The sequence below is a fragment of the Glycine max genome, chromosome 9 (assembly GCF_000004515.6).
Source record: "Glycine max cultivar Williams 82 chromosome 9, Glycine_max_v4.0, whole genome shotgun sequence".
Classification (NCBI taxonomy): Eukaryota; Viridiplantae; Streptophyta; class Magnoliopsida; order Fabales; family Fabaceae; genus Glycine; species Glycine max.
The window spans coordinates 40,190,148-40,207,958 of NC_038245.2; the positions used below are offsets into that span (position 1 = coordinate 40,190,148).

Genomic DNA, 17,811 nt, shown 5'->3' on the forward strand with positions numbered 1-17,811 from the left:
TTCGGTTGCTAATTTGGTCGCTATTTAATATTAAATTTTTTAATGTATTTTTGTTTTTCCAGTTACATTTTGACCTGCTTAATAATTATCGACTGTAAACATAAATTTTAATTAAATTGTATAATCAAAATTATAAATAAAAGTGGACATTCATAATGAGTAAATATATTTAATAACAAAGTTCTATTTTAAAGATTGATAAAGTACAAATTCAAAGTTTTCAAAGTTTAATCAAATAGAACGTAAAAGTTTAATAAAGTTCAAATTCATAACTAACGTGGCCTAATCAAAGTAAAGTAAACAATAACCAAGAGTCAATGATAATTTCCCATGTCATGAGGACGATCAACCTGAGCATCATTAACATGGTCCTCTATTTGGTCTTCCACAGGAGCAATAGAAGTAGATGAAACTGATTTTGAGCAACTAAACCTTTTGCTCAAAGTACCTAGGTCGTACACGTTCCCCTTGTAATTTGGACCTCCAACAACATTCAAATATATTTCATTATCATTAACAGAAGTAGCAGTGTTAGGGGAATCCTGTGTAGATGTGCCTTCCTCTGTCGAATGTTGTAAGATTTCATCTCGACGATGTTGATATTTCTCCTTCAATATAAAGTGAGGTATGAAGATAAATTGCTAAATGTGTGAACATATAAGGATTAATATTCAAAAAAATTATCACTAATACAGGAAAAAAATTGACTTTAATTTACTATAGTAGGCTTCAAAATTTATACTTTCCAATCACAAACATTTAACACTAACTAATGAAAAGCAAATCAAGAGGTGTAAATAGGTTCAAGAGATATTCATCAAAAGTAAGAGTTCATTTATAATATCAGCCACTATATATCAAATAAAGTGATAGGATTAGAAGAAACAACTTACAACAAATTCGCGAGACTTGTCATTGACCCATTCTCCCGACTTCAATTTCTTAGTTTTCTCCATCACCTCCGAAGCAGTTGGTGGTCTTTGAAACTCCTTTAACCACATAAATTTAAGATGAGGTGTATATATATATATATATATATAATATAATATAATATAATATAATATAAAGTAAAATTACTAGTTTTTCAAAGTGAGCTGCAGTAGATATGGAACCACCACAGTATGCTGAGGCTCCTCTATCAACAGATCGATTCGCCTTGGCAGTGAAGCTCTTGTTTAGGAAATCTGTAGAACCCCAATGTTCGTCCAAGGCTGCTCGAACATTAGTTGTTATCCACTTTCCTTTATCTTGACCATTTCTGATCTTGTTCAGTGCATTTTTTAAAATACGTGAATCTTTTGTCTAAAAAACAACTCTAATGGCTCGCTCTTCTTGTGGGTGCCACCTATACTCTTTTTGCATAAAATATGAAACAAAAACTACATTAGAAATGATACAAGAAACAATAAATTTTAAATTACACCATAATACAAGTTACCTTAAACTCTCCAAACCACCTATCGCGAAGGTCAACTGACACCTTCAACCAACTTGGAGTTGGTTCATCAAATTTTGCCCTAATGATATTTGATATGATATTAGAACACCCATATGTTGGTTGAAACCTATGTACAAAAACATTATCAATACCACATTTAAAAAACATTTTAAGAAAAATTATTAGTTAAATAAAATGCACTTACTATCCTTTATATGCACGAATGAAAGGCCTTTCATCAACAGTATGTTCACAATTTGGATCTGGTGGGTACTCAGGTGTAACAGAATCATCTGGTGCTGAAGGTGAAACATCTCTAACAGGGGTAGTGAGAATTGACTCCCTTACAAAGGTTGGATTTGGTTGGTCTTGAGCTGTAGGAAGTGTGTTTGGAGTTTGTGCAACAACATGAACCATCTACTCTGAGATTGATATGTGAATGGATGAGGGGGAAGGGTTGGTGGTAATTGGAGCTCCCAAACTAAAACCACGTCTTGTACCACGATTAAATGTTCTATAACCACCACCTCTACCTCTGTCTGCCATCTGTATGTTTGATTTTGTTACACATGTATATATATATATATATATATATATATATATATATGATGTTTAAGAACAAATAAATAAAAAATGAAGTATTGCAAGCAATACACTTTAGTAAACAAATAAATCCAACTTGTTAACGAAAACTCACAGAAACATGTTTTTTACACCAAAATAGGTCACTTATCTTCTCTTTCATATTCACTACAAGAGTAAAAGTAATAATTATTACAAACATCAGTCATACAAATGCAAAACTACACACACACAGTGAACATAAGACATGCAATATATTTAAGAACAATAAATAAAAAGTGAAGTACCACAAGCAATACACTTTAGTAAACAAATAAATCCAACTTGTTAATGAAAGCTCACATAAAAATGTTTTCTACAACAAAATAGGTCATTTATCTTCTTTTTCATATTCACTACAAGAGTAAAAGACATGCAATCAACTTTAATATATGAATTACCTAAGAAGTATTTGTATCATCAAAATCACTCTCAATGTCATTCTCACTTAATATGCATTCATCATCGCCTGGTTCAACCAAGTCTAGTTGTTTGAGTAAATATGCATCTATCTCTTCTCCACCTCCATCAACATCTGCAAGAGACTCATTAATGACATCAGCGTCAACTTCCAACACTTGAAGCTCTAGAAGCTCATCATCTTGGTATGGAGCCTCTTGCTCAGTTTCACTTACTATATTGTCAGTGATTCTACTGCAAGCTTTTGTCTTCATTACGGCTAACCATCCTTGATGTCCCTCGGGATATGTTGTGTAATAAACTTGTTCTGCTTGTTGTGCAAATATGAATAGGTCATATGTTTTAGTATATCTTTTTGATTGCCTTACTTCAATAAGTTGATACTTTTTATCTACTTATGTCCCTATATAAGGAGTATTATCAAACCAATCACACTTGAATAGAACTAACTTCATCAATGGGATGCCAGTATACTCCAATTGAATAATATCAGACAACATTCCATAAAAATCAGATTCTAGTTAATCATTAGTTCCCCGTACGTGAACACCATAATTAGAAGAATTCATGCCTTTATTCCAACTAACTCTTTGAAATTTGTATCCATTTATAATGTAAACAGGCTATGATTCAACTTTTCTCTAAGGTCCTAATGCCAAATTAACCAATATTGAATCTTGAATATTATTTTCTGGATTTAGAACCTAAAAAATTTAACAATTAACATCATATATAACACTATATATTTGAATAATATATAAGGTGTTAACCTACATATTGCTTGAACCATGTAGGAAAGTTGGATGAAATGTCTTGGTTAAGTTGAGCATCCGAAGTAGTGGTGTTCAGCTCCCTCAAAAAATTCTCATAAATACTGCAAAGGAGAAAACAAATTACTTAAAGTACATAACATAACATCATTAAAATATTAATTAGAGTTATAAAGTATTAAAGTCATCTTACTCTAAATATGGCTCAACCTCTGGACAATTTTGAAGAACATACAAGTGAGCAACATGAAGATCAACTTGACAAGCATTTTGGAAATTACATTTCAGGATGGGTGTTTTGCAAGCTTTTAAAGGTGCAGGAAGAAACTGCCATTTTGCTACCTCTAAATATGGGATAAAATATGATAAATTAACAAGCATTTTTTTTTGGGTGCAAGAGAAGGGCTAAGGCCCCGAGATAAAGAATTTATTTAAAACCACGAGGGAAAGATATCTAAGCTAATATCATCTCTTATTTCTGTTTTCTATCTCCCACCTTTGTTTTCTTTCCTTCTTTTTCTTCAAATTCCTATGCTACTCATCTTTATATATTCAATATTTTAAATAATGGGACAAGGGTGCAACGAAAGGAAATGGACTATTTTTAGAAAATACTTACTTTTTAAAAGCTTTCTAAAAAAGTTGAAAAAAATGAGATTATTCATTCAAAATAAATTTAATCAAACAAGCAATTACTTCAGAGTTTAAACTAGTTAATTAACGCCCAAGGAAAGAATACTGAAATGGAAAAATTAATAGAGTATTCCTCAAAATTTAGCAGCAACAAACAATAATGCAAGCATATATTAGATTTATTTTCTCCCTCCTTTCATAGTAAAATCAACACAAATCAGAACATTACCAGTTGTAACACTATAGGCATTATCTCGGAAGAAAGCGCAAACGAAGTAATATAAAATTATTTCAAACCACACCAGAGGCATCTAGATTTAATTACTCGCTACAAAGAAGAAGAAAATTACTTTTAATAGAAATGCTGATACAGAGAATTCGTCAACGCTAACTAATTTTTCCATATGAAAGCAAGAGTAAGCATAAAAACAATGTTATTATTTAGAACAAAGAGAAAAAGAAATTGTTGGTAAAGAGAGGCAAAGTGAGCGTTGGATGCAGAGGTTAATCACTCATTACTACTTTTCCCATTAGACAAGACTTCTCGTGGATATAACCCAAGAATCAATTGCTCCATTAATATAATAACTAATTATCAGTCAATTACAGAATCTAATTATTTATTAAGAAACCAAACCAAACCTGATAGCTTCAAAGCTTCCTCTCTTGTGCAGCTCAGCAAAGTATCAAAACCAATGGATCTTCGACGTGGTTGGCAGCAGAAGCCTGGATCTACGATCGCGACCAAGAACAACTGTGGAAGCTAGCGCCGTTCAACGAAGCAAACATTGTCCATGCACAGTGAAATAGAATTAGGGTACGACATTTATGAAGGTCTTCCTAGAAAAGAAAAATATAGAGAGGAGGAGTGAGCATATGAGGTTTGCTCTTTTTTTTTCTCAACATAAACAACCACATGCATCAAAACAACAAATGTAATAAAAAAAAAACTCAGATCTAGAACAACATAAACAACAAGGTTCAGAAAAATTGCAAAATATGAGCTTTCTTCTTTGCCTCTTCATTCCCTTGTGTTACTGTTCCAGAACCTTCTCTACACTCCCCTCTTCGATTTGCTCACTTTGTCTTTCAAATCAACGATTTCGGTGACAACCTCCGATTTGCGGTTGTCTTCGGAGGCCACCGCAACCTCGATCTGGTTGTGGTTTTGGTTTGGAGGTTGTTGATTTTGTTGGTTGTTGGTTCTGGTTCTAAGAAGGGGAGGGGGAAAAGAAAAAAAAAAGGGCAGGGGGAAAGAGGACTGAGAAGGGCAGGGAGAAGGAGGACAGAGAAAAAGACCACACGTCTTGCACACCTACCCAAAATCCTCACCCTTAGTTCATTTTTAGTGGCTTCAAAAGCACACTTAAATTAAAACCTACCTTCGCTCCCCACTCAACATGCTTGAAGTCAATTCCTAGCAAATATTATAGGGGTTGAATTCTAGGAAAAGTAATAAGGGTGAGTGGTTTTTGGTATGATTAGGATGTTCATATTTCATATATTGAATATCCAACAAATTAATTACGTGAGAGATTTCAATTGTAATTGAATTTAATTTATTTTCCTTTTTATCTATATTATAATAAATAACATGAATTTCTTAATAGAGATAAAAAAATGTTGTCACTAAATCAGAAACATTATTTTAAAAGATAAATATAATATATAAAATAAAAAAAACTTATATAAATATACATATTCTAATTTATGTGAATAATATTTTTAACATATATTAAGATTAACATATTTTTATTATTTATTAGAATATTATTTTTTATTTATATTTAACTTTATTTAATGTCGTGGTTAATTTTTTTTTCAAAGAATTAAATTATATAGTAAATAAATGTACTTAAATAAAATGAGAATATTTTATGTTTTTAAAATATTTATTTATGTAATTTATTGATGGTATTTTTATCTATATTACAATAAATAACATGAATTTTTTAATAGAGATAAAAAAATGTTGTCACTAAATCAAAAACATTATTTTAAAAGATAAATATAATATATAAAATAAAAAACTTATATAAATATACATATTCTAATTTATGTGAATAATATTTTTTACATATATTAAGATTAAGATATTTTTATTATTCATTAGAATAGTATTTTTTATTTATATTTAACTTTATTTAATCAAGTAGTTACTTTTCAAAAGAATTAAATTATATAGTAAATAAATGTACTTAAATAAAATGAGAATATTTTTTATTTTTAAAATATTTATTTATGTAATTTATTGATAGTATTTTTTATCTATATTACAATAAATAACATGAATTTCTTAATATAGATAAAAAATGTTGTTACTAAATCAGAAACATTATTTTAAAAGATAAATATAATTTATAAAAAAAAACTTATATAAATATACATATTCTAATTTATGTGAAAATATAATTTAATCTTATATGTTATATTTTAAAATATAATATATAAGATTACAAAAATAAAAAATAAAATGAATTTGAACTATTTTTGCATAAAATTTATATTAATATTATATTTTGCACCAAATATTCAAATGAGCACTTAGATGTCGTCATATGAAGGAGTGTGCTTCTCATTCTAAACATCATGGTTTTTGTCCTTCTTCCTCAAGCATTTTTAAAGTTTTTATTTTTTTTAAGAAAATGTTAGTCAACTTTTTATTATAATCAATGTTTGAAATTTAACCATCAACGGTTAAAATTAGGAGTGGGTAAGCGGGCCGACTCGCCTCGCGTAAGTTCACATTGGTAGTAGACGGACCAGTCTATCCCACACTCTTACATGAACTTAATACATTAGTTGGCACCCGTCTCGTGACACTAGTTTTTAAAGAAACACTTAAATTTGAAAATAAATATAGTTTTTTCTCTTAAAAAAAGTCAATTACACTCAATTATATATATATTTTTAAAAATCTTAATAATTCTCTAACAAATACTCAATTACAAAAATTTTAACACAACCAAATAAATTTTCAACATAAATGAAAAGAAATTTTGGATTAGGCTTTTAGGATTAATTTGGTTTGGGTTGACCTTGGTTAGTAGTTGTGGGTTTGCGGGTAAACCCATGAACCCCGTTGTCCAAACCCACACAGCTTGTGGATTATGCTGGACGGACTCAAAATCTTGCATAGCCATTGATTTTATAAAAAAAATGGTTTGTCGCCTGCGCGAACCATAGGCCCTACTATCCGATCCATGAACCCAAACCTGTTTACCCACCCCTACTTAAAATCACCAACTCAAATAGTGAATTAAAAAAATAGGAAGACTAATTTGGTTAAATTATAGGTAAAATAGGGGGACATATTTTGCAATTAAGCCTTAAATTAAAGTAAATTTGGGATTTTGGTGAATGCATATGTTATGCATTGCATCTTATTGGGCCTTGCTCAATGCATATGTTCTACTAAAGTCAAATTGGATCTTCATCAATGCATAAATTTTACTTATGTCATATTTAAACTTATTGAATAATTTGTGTTACACTCATACCTTATATTTTGAATTACTTAATTTTATAAATTTTGATAATCATATATTTTTAGAATATAAAGGGTATTTATTATCATTTTTAAATATTTATTTTGTAAAAAATACAAATTAAAAGACTAATGATAAGCATGGCTTATTTATCTTAATCAAATAATGTAAATATTATTTTCTTAATTGAAAAATATTACTAATATACTAATTTCAATATTTTTCTAGTACAAAATATATTTAAGTGCATTATATATTTATTACAATTTAGGATAAATAAAAATTTTGTTACTTCACTTATATAGAAAAAAGTTATTTCAGTCTCTAATTTTGTCGCTAATTTGAAAACTTTAATATCCATAGCGACCAAATTATTTTCAGTCGCTATAATCTTCATATAGCGACCGAAGTCGCTTCGGTTGCTATTTTCAACCACATATTGATCGTTACTTCAGTGGCTAAAGTAATTTTGTTTTTTTACATATACAACAACCGAAATAGTCACCGAAGTTTTCAGCGACCACTCATTTCGGTCGTTAATTCAGTTGCTGACACAGGTTACACATCATGATCAACTTCGGTCGCAAATTCAGTCGTGAGTTGTAACGTTAATTGCTCGGTCGCTAATTTCGGTTGCTAAATTACATTTTTCTAGTAGTGAAAGTTAACTTTAAAAATCAAACAATCCTTCTTGCACCTCTTGTCTTCATCTATCACTTCATTGGATAGTAACACACCATCGAGCATAAATCGTCCTCCCACAAAAGCACTTTGTCTCATGTCAATTATTTTCCCCAACACCTTTCCCAACCTTTTAGCGAGGACCTTTGAAATTACTTTATACAAACAACCAATCAAAGAAATGGGTCTATACTCCTCCAACCCAAGCAAATAATCCTTTTTAGGTAGCAACACAATGAAGGAAGCATTTGCACCCCTCGAAATGACCCCATTTGCCCAAAAATCCTTCATCATATCCACAAATTCATTTTTCATCGTGCCACAACATTTTTTAATGAAATGAAAATTCATGTCATTTGATCCCGGACTCTTATCACTACCATAATCCCATATGGCCTCCTCGATTTCCTCATCCTTGAAAGGTTGACATAGAAAGATGTTGTCTTCCTCATTTAGTCTCTCAAAATGTACTCCATCAAGGATTGGTCTTTCCTCTCCAATTTCTTGAAAACGTGTTTGAAAGTATTCCATAGTGATTTTTTTTTACTACCACTGGATCCTCCACCCAATTGCCATTAACCTTTAATCCTTTGATGCTATTGACCTTCCTCCTCCACTTGACCATGGAATAGAAGTATTGGTATTTTCATCTTGTTCTTTTAGCCATTTACTCCTTGACTTTTTTTGTAAGATAGATTCGTTTCTCTTTGCTATCCTCCATAGCTCCTCCAACAAATCTCTTCTCATCTTCATCTCTTCCTCCCCTAACCCCATTCTCATCCACCACATCCAATGTATTTATATTTGACATAGTTGTTCTCACTTGGCTTTGTATACCTCCAAAGCTATCCATGTTCCATTCCTTCATGTGCTTCTACAAAAGTTTTAATTTCTCTTTGAGGACATAAGCCGCCCATCCATGTGTGTTATAAGAACTCCACCAATCCTTCACTTTTTGTAAGAATCCCTCTTTTTCCAACCACCAATTTTGGACCTTAAATGATTTTGGTCCCCAATCAATGGTTACATCCTTCATGACAATGGGACAATGGTTGGAAAAGGATTTTTCCAACAAATTGTTTGCATCCCTCCTACACATCAAACCATTCATTAGACACAATGTCACAATCGGGGTCATGATAGAAATTCGAGAGAAGTTTTAAAAAATGGAGGAGTTCCCACCATAATTTATTAGGAGAAAAACTACGAGAAAACCTTTTGAAAAGACAAATAATCTTTAGAACTAGATTTGAGTTCGGGAGTCGTGTAAGAAAAGTATTAGCATCCTACGTCGCACATCATGAAGATGATTATCTCTAATTAATCAAGCAAACTATTTTTAACTTTTAAAATATTTATCTCACCCCAAAATGATAATCAATGACAAATGATTATTTTATTTATTTATTTATTTATTTTTATATGAAAAGAAACAAGAGAAAATAAAAAAAGAATGGTGCTAAATTGACACAAAACATATAATGACCATTAAGATAAAATTAAAGAATGATTGAAACATAATCAAAATTGTTAATTAAAAAAAACTTTAAATTGTTTACTTTTTATTGAGAAGACAATAAATGGAAGAAAAAAAAGGTAAATGAATAACAATTAAAAGGAACGTGAGATTTTGCTTTTTAGATGGAAGGTTTTTATTGCAAAATATGTACACAACAAAAAAAAGAATAAAAGGTTTATGAGACGGTGTGAAAAAAAAAATTGCGTGAACTAACAATTAGCTAGTTACAAGCCTTTTGGAAATGCTTCGTCATGAGAAAAAGAAAAGATCCCAAGTCATTGTACAGTAAATGAACAACAATTGAGGACTAAAGGTATATAGCAATATCAATAATAAAAAAAAAGTAAAAAACCATTGAACATTAGTGACAGATTCAATCCATGTTAGTAGCCGCATGACATTAATTCCTTTATCTTATGAACTGAACCAACACCACCGAAAGTCAAAACCATTAGCCAAAAACATTTTATATCTATCTCTACAAGTATATTTCTCAATTAAAGCGAAAGGAGCTGAGAGCAAAGAAAGACATAACTTGCCATATCAAAACATGAGTTTGCAGTAAACTTATACTAGCATACATTCTTCAGAACAACATGGTTTTAAGCAGTGAAAACAACACCTTTCATACTATAAAAGCACAAAAAGGACAGATCAACACAAATGCATTTATATGAACAAACAAAACGGAGAAGCACTGCACATACATGCATTAACTGATAAAAAAAATAGTGAAGGCAGTGGTTCAGTCATTCCATCATACAGCTTGAGTGCAACAAAAAATAAAACAAGATTTCAATCCACAAACGTCATCAACCACAACAAACTCACAGTGTAGTACCATTCATGGAACGTCAAACAAATACACAGTAGGAGACATCCCTTACACAGTAATTGTGCAACAAAAGAAAACCACAGGTAATTAAAAGGATTTACCAATTTGAAGTTTCTCTTCTATTAAGAGTTCAATGCCAAAATACAAGCTGTGTTCTTCCTTCAAAACAGAAAATTACAACCGGTTCTCTCCTCCCAGTCCCTTTTCCCTTTTACAGAAAACTCTCCTGAACTTCTCCCTTTTTCCAGAAGTCCCCCCAAAAAATCCCCCCCTTTGATTGTGACCCGTTGTGGTGTTTTCTCTCTCCAGATTTGAACCTGTGGTGGCAGTATCTTGACCACCATATCATCTTCAGGTTTCCACTCTCTTTCAGTTCTTCCACAACACGAAAAGAGTAAGGATTTCCATGTATTTTTACCCACTCAGTACTGCAAATATTGTCATATGATGAAGTGCTTATCATAACCCTTGCATACTCCAAACTAGCCATCTTCTCTGTGTTTTCATCTACCTTAATAAAACTGCCAAAGATTGAAACTTTTTGTTTGAAACATACGTTGCTCCATGCGTTCAACAGCACCCCGACTATCCTTATGCAACAAGTTTTGTTTCCCGAAATGAAAAACGAGTTCCAAGGCTCAATAGATTCGAAACTTTCCCCCATCCATGCTTCAGACTCTTGCAACATGCCATTTAAATCACCTCCCTCCAAAGCCGTTAAGAGTACTATGTTATCCCTCAAATGCCTCATTTTTATTGAAGCCGTCCAACAAGAACTCATTCTGATTGAATGCGTCTTCTGGGTTTTTCATCCTCGCCACCATACTCTTGTTTAGCCATTCCATATTGCATAGGTGTCACGGTTTCCCTTCCCAACACTGTTTCTCCCCTGCCTTTGTTTCCATTTTTTGGCCTCCATGTCTGGCCAACTGGTATTACCCTTGTAGAAACTAACCGAGCATATGATCTTGCATTGTTGTGTCTCCCTGTTTTCTGGCCAGCATTCTGATAAACCACCTCCTTACCTTTCCCGACATCCTGCCCCTTTGATTGTGTTTCTTCTCTCCCTTGATGTCCTGTTGTTTTTCTTCCAATATCCCCTCTACCATACTTTTCAAATTTTGTATTCTTTGCAGACCCTGGATCAGACTTTTCAAACCTTGGTAAGTTAATGTCCAGCTTTATTTTTTCTACAAAGATGTTATCTAGTTGTCTTTCCAATCTACTCGGGTCCTCCACCTCTCCTTGGTCCTATGTGAACCTCCCAGCACTTTCCCCATTGCAAGAATACTTTTCCAGAGATCAATGACTTCATAGTTGTCCGGAAAGTTTGTGAAATAAAGGATTGTTAATCCCCTCAGTTGTTATCTGTTCACCATTTCTTGTTCGCCCCCCCTCCCCCCCCCCCTCACTATCCTAATGCCACTGTCCATTCCACCTTCTTGCCACCACCGCTCCTCTTGCCGTTCCATTCATTGCTAAAAAGTATCTGCATAAATTTCACAGTCAATCCTCTTTCTGTCTCCGTAACCTCTCTTTTCTTCTCCTTTAACTTCCATCTCTTTTCTGCATATAGAAGATGATGTTAAGGGAGATATTTACATTCATAAAAATATATAATAATAACCGATATTGTGATGGATGTTTATGGAAAAGCATATCCCTAATGTTTTTCTGGATGAGATTGGTGGAGGCATTTTGCATTATCAAAGAGGATTGAAGATGAGGACCTTACAAGTTACAATGCAATGAAGTAAGAAAATTCCTCTTAATCATTGAGGGTGATAAGGGAAGAATAGTTTTATGTGACAAGCAACTGATAATCACCTCTGTTAAGGTATAGAACCTACTGAAAATCCTTTGTATTTCAAATTTTAAGATGATTCATGACCTTGGAGAATCATATTATCACAACAATCAGTGATCAAAGATGTTAATTTTGTTGGTTCGAGCAGAATTACCTCCAGGAACGATTAACTGTGTTCAATACTAAAAAGAAGTTGACTGGTTTACTCATGGTTATCACTGAATAATTGGTGAGAAAACATTATTACAAGTGGCTCTATAAAAATTGACATAAAATTTTTCTCGTTGATTGAACTACACATAACTTTGGAATCAATGTTATGTAGTGTAGGAGATCACGCAACTTGTATAATATCAAATATGAACTCAAGTAAAACAATGAAAAAAGAGGTTAGATGCAAACGACCCGTAGAAAATCTTGAAATGCATTATCTTCTGTACAAGTAGACAAGTAGTTGATAAGCAATTTTTTGGTATTGAAATCTGCAGTAAGTCTTTCGTTAATTCTCGAAATTATTGGACAAAGACATTATAAGTGGATTTAATTATTAGGCAAGGCATCCATTCTCATCCATATCCATAGGTAAGTTTTCAGCATTATCTTGTAGTTTTTGTTTGCATACATACTACGATCAACCCTTTACTAATGACATCCATTAAAATAGTAAAAATCATTCAATATAAGGAACATATAAAGGACAAGATATAAGTAATTGTTGAAGTGTTAAGAATAGGTGGAATACCTCTTCTGGTCGTCATTTCTGAACACATAAAGTCTCAGTCACGGGATTTACACAATCCTTCAATTATTGTTTGCTAAGTGTGACTAGGATTGATATAAACTCGTGTTTGATGGTTGAAAATGTGAAAATATAACTGAATGAACATTAATCTTTCCGTAGGGTCTATTGGGGCCACAAATTCTATTAATGCAGTTGAGAATGTGAAGAAAAAAAGTGAAAAAGTCATGAGCCTGATGAAGTAGAAGATTAAAGACCGGTGAAGGTTGCTTAAATTTAAACAATGAAATCATTATGATTTTTAAATTCATTTTTGCCCAAAAAGAAAAAAAATATAGCATCAGATGCTATTACGCCATGTAGCAGATTAAGGGATGACATTTTTTTAAACCAGATTAAGTAACTACTTGTACAAAGTAGAGTAACTTTTAAGGAAACAGTACCCCAAAGTCTATGATTACGTACACAATGTAAAAGGGTCACAAATAGAAGTTTTAGGTGCATACAATACAAAACAATATAATACAAAATTTTACATCTTCAAAGCCACAAACCTGGGCTGTTGGTTCACTAAAACTTTCACACAGCCTCCTTGTGACTTATTCCTAAGCCCTATTACCACAAGGATGTTCAACAATTCTCAGTGCATCAGCACTGCAGCCTCTTGCACAAGAGGCTGTGTAACATGCACAAAATGCTCAGCTTCCCTCTCCACCTCTTCCCAACACTTGTGTGCACTCTTCCCTTCTTTCATCTTCTTCACAAACCCCACAAACTTCCTCCAGTTATTTGGTTCAAACAAATGCGGATTCATCCTCAGGTATGTGAAGGCACACATCTCTCTATCACCAGACTCACCATCAACATCCAATTGTGATGCCCTTATGATCTGCTCATGTGCATACTCGTCGTACCGTGGCAGCGCGTTTTCGCCGGCAAGTGGAACCTGTGCCTTCTGCGTTGCCAGAGCCACTTGCTTCACCAGCTTCTCAGGTGCACAAAGGGCCTCTTGTGGCTGCTCGTGATCGCGCATCTCGATACAGGTGAAGTTAAAGATGGCACCGTGGCGCGCCAGCATTTGAGCAATGGGGAGGTAGCCATCACGGAATCGGGTGTTGTAATACCCTGCAGTGAGTTCTGGGGCGTGAGACCTTGTACCATAGTGCCAGTGAATGCCGGCAACCTTCACTGAGATCTTAACTCCAGTGTTGTCAAAGATCGACGTGGCTGATGAGAGAATCCTGTCACCATGTTCCAACAGCATCTGAGAGTACCAAGTGAGGAAAAACTCACCATATGGACCATCCCATCCACCACCTTCTTTGCGGAAAAATTGAGTGTCTTCTGGCCAGTTGTTATAGTGGCCAGCATCAGTAGGGCCTGTGCTTCCCCATTCAGGCTTACCGTGAGCTTCAGCAGCAGCTTTTAAGCTACTCAACATATACTGCACCATAGCATAATTAAGTATTAGAGGTTTAGAACACATTTTACCTTGTTTTCTCCTCTTTGTTCATGAAGAAATTTATTTATCCAAACAAATCCTAAGACAATTATATATAAAGGACTACAACAAGGAGAAGGAAAAAAAAAACATAAATATATATACCTTGTCATAGCATTGGAAAGCACCAATTCCTGGGAATTTCCATGTCCCATTTTGCTCTGGGTACGAAGGGTAACGCAACTCACCTGCTGGTCCCATCCCAACTTGGATTTCCTGAAATATTGCCAGTAAAAGAAGTTCAGATGAGAAGTTATATTTAAATAGCACAACAAATCACAGCATGATGTAAAAGTGCACTGAGAATGATATTTACCACAATGGTATCACCAAGGAGGTGCTTGAAAGTGTCTCTGAAAGCACGCATGAAATCAGCATAACATTGAACTGGGGATCGTCCCTTGAGCACCGGCAAAGTATCACATCCAAGTGATATATATTCATAGTTTCTTCTTCCCCATTGATCAGTATATGCAAGATCGTGGTCATTATCAATCTCCTCCACAACCCATTTGGGCAAAGGAATACTGAACACAGGACAAACTATCTGATAAGCCCACCAATAAGACAACTGGTATTCCAACACAGTGCTAACTTATAGCAAAATTAATGGCAGTAATATCTAAAATTACACTAACTATTTATATTTTTTAGTAGATCAGATGTATCTCTAATAAGAGATAATTCTACTCGAAACCGAATAGAATCATTATGGATGCTAAACTCTCCTCCAACTGTTTAGTATCAACATTACCACATGTCCATGATTCGAATTCGAAACCATTAGATAATCTTATAACTGTCAAAAATAATTTACATAAAATATATAAACAGAAACTATGCCTGGATTATTTGTTTCGAATAACATGTTTTAAGAAAAATGGAGAGAATTTGAGGAATACTTTTTCAAAAAATGGACCGAAAAATAAATTAAGATATCGGGTCCACTAAATTTAAGGTGTCCTTAAAAGTTAGTCTACTGTATGTGGCGATGCCGACGTGAATCAGTAGAACTAGAAGTCCATCCTCACGTGGTCCCACTTTGGCACTTCCCATCACGAAAGCACACTCTTTTCTCATGTATTTTGTATTTACTTTTTACATAAGGACCACAAAAAATGAAAGAAAATAAGACTAGCATCACCGTGCTCATTACGCCTCTTTAAATCATAATATAAAGATTTATGAAATTATTTTTATTTTTTTTTCAGGAAAATTGTTGTTATTATGATAAAAATAAATATAATCATCATGTTTAAAATACTAAATTAAAATTGTCATTATCCCTAATTATAAAAGAATGTTAACTCATTCTGTATAGTACAAAGATTAAAAATTAATTTCTGTAAAAAAAGGATTAAAATTTAATTAAATTCAGAATCTTCAAGTACTAATAAAAATGAAACATTAAAATTTCAGTTAAAGAGAAATGGCTAAATAATTATCAATATCATATACACAATTCTCAAGATTCAATTATTCCAGGTTCGTAGTTGAATATTCAATAGAAAAGAAAAATACTATACTTCGAATCAAAGTGATACAAGTCCAACATCACATGGCATGGCTTCATTTCCCATCACAAAACCCCTTTTAAAACGTTTATTTTATTTTTCACAAACGAGCTGCACCGTGCTGGGCACGCCTCTCATTTTCAATCATAATCAACGAAAACACCATATAATAATAACACCACATATTTACCAATAAAGATAAAGATGTGAATTTCATGGTAAATTGAATTAAAAGCAAAAACTTAACGTTAAAAAAAACCAACAAGAATGTATCAAAAACGTAAAATCTTTTCATGGTGTCACTCAATTAGTTTTCAGATTTCAAAACCAATTCGCAGAAATTAAACTTAAAAAAAAATACTAGTAACAATTCTAATTGTTAAAACCAATTAATCTAGAATCTAATAAGATTTCGCCAGTAAAAATAAAAATCACAAATGACAAATAAAAAGAAAAAAAGAAGGAAGAAGAAGGGATTGCATAAGACTCACGTGCAAGAGTCTCCGACGTTACCGCCACATTGGTGAAATGACATAACAGCCTGCACCTTGAGGCCATGCTTCTTCGCCATTTCCATGAGTTCCACGTACCCTCCCCAATTATACTCCCCAGGCTTCTCTCTCTCCACCAAACCCCACCACACGTCCATCATCACCCCCTCCACCCCCGCGCTCTTCAGCGCAGCCATCGCCGCGTTCATCGCCTTTTTCCGGTTCACCGCGTTCCCCGCCGTCACGCTGTCCAAAGGCATCATCACAAACACCGGCACTCCCTCCTTCCCCTTCCCCTTCTCCTCCTTCCCTCCGGCAACGTACTCCTCCTCCGCCACCTCCGCCGTGAATGCCTGACACGCCGCCGACAGATCCGCCCGCAGCACCGGCGACCTGCACGGACTCAGCGGCGGCGAAAGCCCCTCCGCGCAGCCATCCGTCCTCATTACCTTGCACTTCAGACTCGCCGTCGGTGACTTCCACACCGCGGCAGCACTCACCGCCGCGGTCGATTCTCCGGCCGAGGAATCCGGCACCGTCGCACCAGCTAGGGTCCCGATCTGTTGAGTCATACTCAACGCCATTTTTCCAATCTCTACAATTCAATCAGTAAAAATTTCCTTTGGTTTATTTTCTGTTTCACAATTCGATTTCAAGTTTTCTTCAATTCAAAGAAATTTTCTTCAATGCAAAGAACAGACGAAGAAGATAATAAAATAGTGTTTTGGGTTTAGCGAATGCAGAGTGAGGTTGAAATTGGAGGGAGGGAAAGGGGGATTTATAGGGGGAAGGGGGGGGGTGAGGGGTGAGGAGAGGATAAGGTTACAATAAGTAATATTGTGGATTTGACCGTTACTTTAGCGCCACGTGTCATTTGGATGCGTGGCGGAGTTGGGGACGGGTGAGGGGGCGACGGCTACGATGGCTCGAGCGTGTGAGAGAATGGACGGTGGGATGGGGATTGCGCGTGAAGATACCAGAAAGTGCGGTGCCGAAAGATCTTCCCATGGTCGATGAAAAGGTGACACGTGACGGATGTGACTGCTCACGTGTCGTGACGGGACTTTCGGTAGGAAGGAAGGTTCTTGTAAGATTGGGACTTGACACGTGTTGTGCCATTGCTGAATGCAAACACCTTAGGCACTCAAGAAATCTATTTTTACACATTCGAAAAAATCCTCTACCTCACATGATTTTTCTTTTTTCTGGTTACCAAATTTACAGGCACAAGGTATTAATCTCGATAATTTAGGAGAAGGCCAGAAGGAGGCGTGATGTAACTTTTCTTCTCATTCTCATGACATTACTTTTGGATAAATATATTTAATTTGCCCATCTAAAATGATGTATTAAG

The 17,811-nt window shown here is 34.2% G+C and overlaps 1 protein-coding gene and 1 long non-coding RNA gene across 4 annotated transcripts; both read right to left on the reverse strand.

Annotated features, from left to right (window-relative positions):
- Nucleotides 1–249: 249 nt before the first annotated feature.
- LOC102660226 (uncharacterized) lies at nucleotides 250–5,323 on the reverse strand. Of its 3 annotated transcripts, XR_005886380.1 has the most exons (10): nucleotides 4,525–5,323; nucleotides 3,254–3,353; nucleotides 2,695–2,786; nucleotides 2,461–2,594; nucleotides 2,136–2,188; nucleotides 1,644–1,984; nucleotides 1,439–1,565; nucleotides 1,078–1,352; nucleotides 894–989; nucleotides 250–608 (listed from the first exon to the last, which is right to left on the reverse strand). It is a non-coding gene; the product is annotated as an uncharacterized lncRNA (long non-coding RNA). The 3 variants fall into 3 exon arrangements; XR_005886379.1 differs by having other exon boundaries at nucleotides 2,461–2,786; XR_416046.4 differs by lacking the exon at nucleotides 2,136–2,188 and having other exon boundaries at nucleotides 2,461–2,786; nucleotides 4,525–5,322.
- An 8,054-nt stretch (nucleotides 5,324–13,377) lies between these two features.
- On the reverse strand, nucleotides 13,378–17,217 carry LOC100781448 (beta-amylase 1, chloroplastic). The gene is made up of 4 exons (XM_003534038.5): nucleotides 16,458–17,217; nucleotides 14,769–14,979; nucleotides 14,558–14,668; nucleotides 13,378–14,395 (listed from the first exon to the last, which is right to left on the reverse strand). Exons 1-4 carry the CDS (start codon nucleotides 17,039–17,041, stop codon nucleotides 13,592–13,594), a joined length of 1,710 nt encoding a protein of 569 aa, XP_003534086.1. The 5' UTR covers nucleotides 17,042–17,217; the 3' UTR covers nucleotides 13,378–13,591.
- Between the last annotated feature and the right edge of the window lie 594 nt (nucleotides 17,218–17,811).

Bases quoted from the DNA above. Each gene is read 5' to 3' on its own strand.
- LOC100781448 (XM_003534038.5), bottom strand. From the start codon at position 17,041: ATGGCGTTGAGTATGACTCAACAGATCGGGACCCTAGCTGGTGCGACG. The intron at 14,669-14,768 runs GTAAATATCATT...GCAATATTTCAG, and splicing joins TCCTTGGTGATACCATTGTG to GAAATCCAAGTTGGGATGGG. The intron at 14,396-14,557 runs GTATATATATTT...GCTATGGTGCAG, and splicing joins CTTTCCAATGCTATGACAAG to TATATGTTGAGTAGCTTAAA.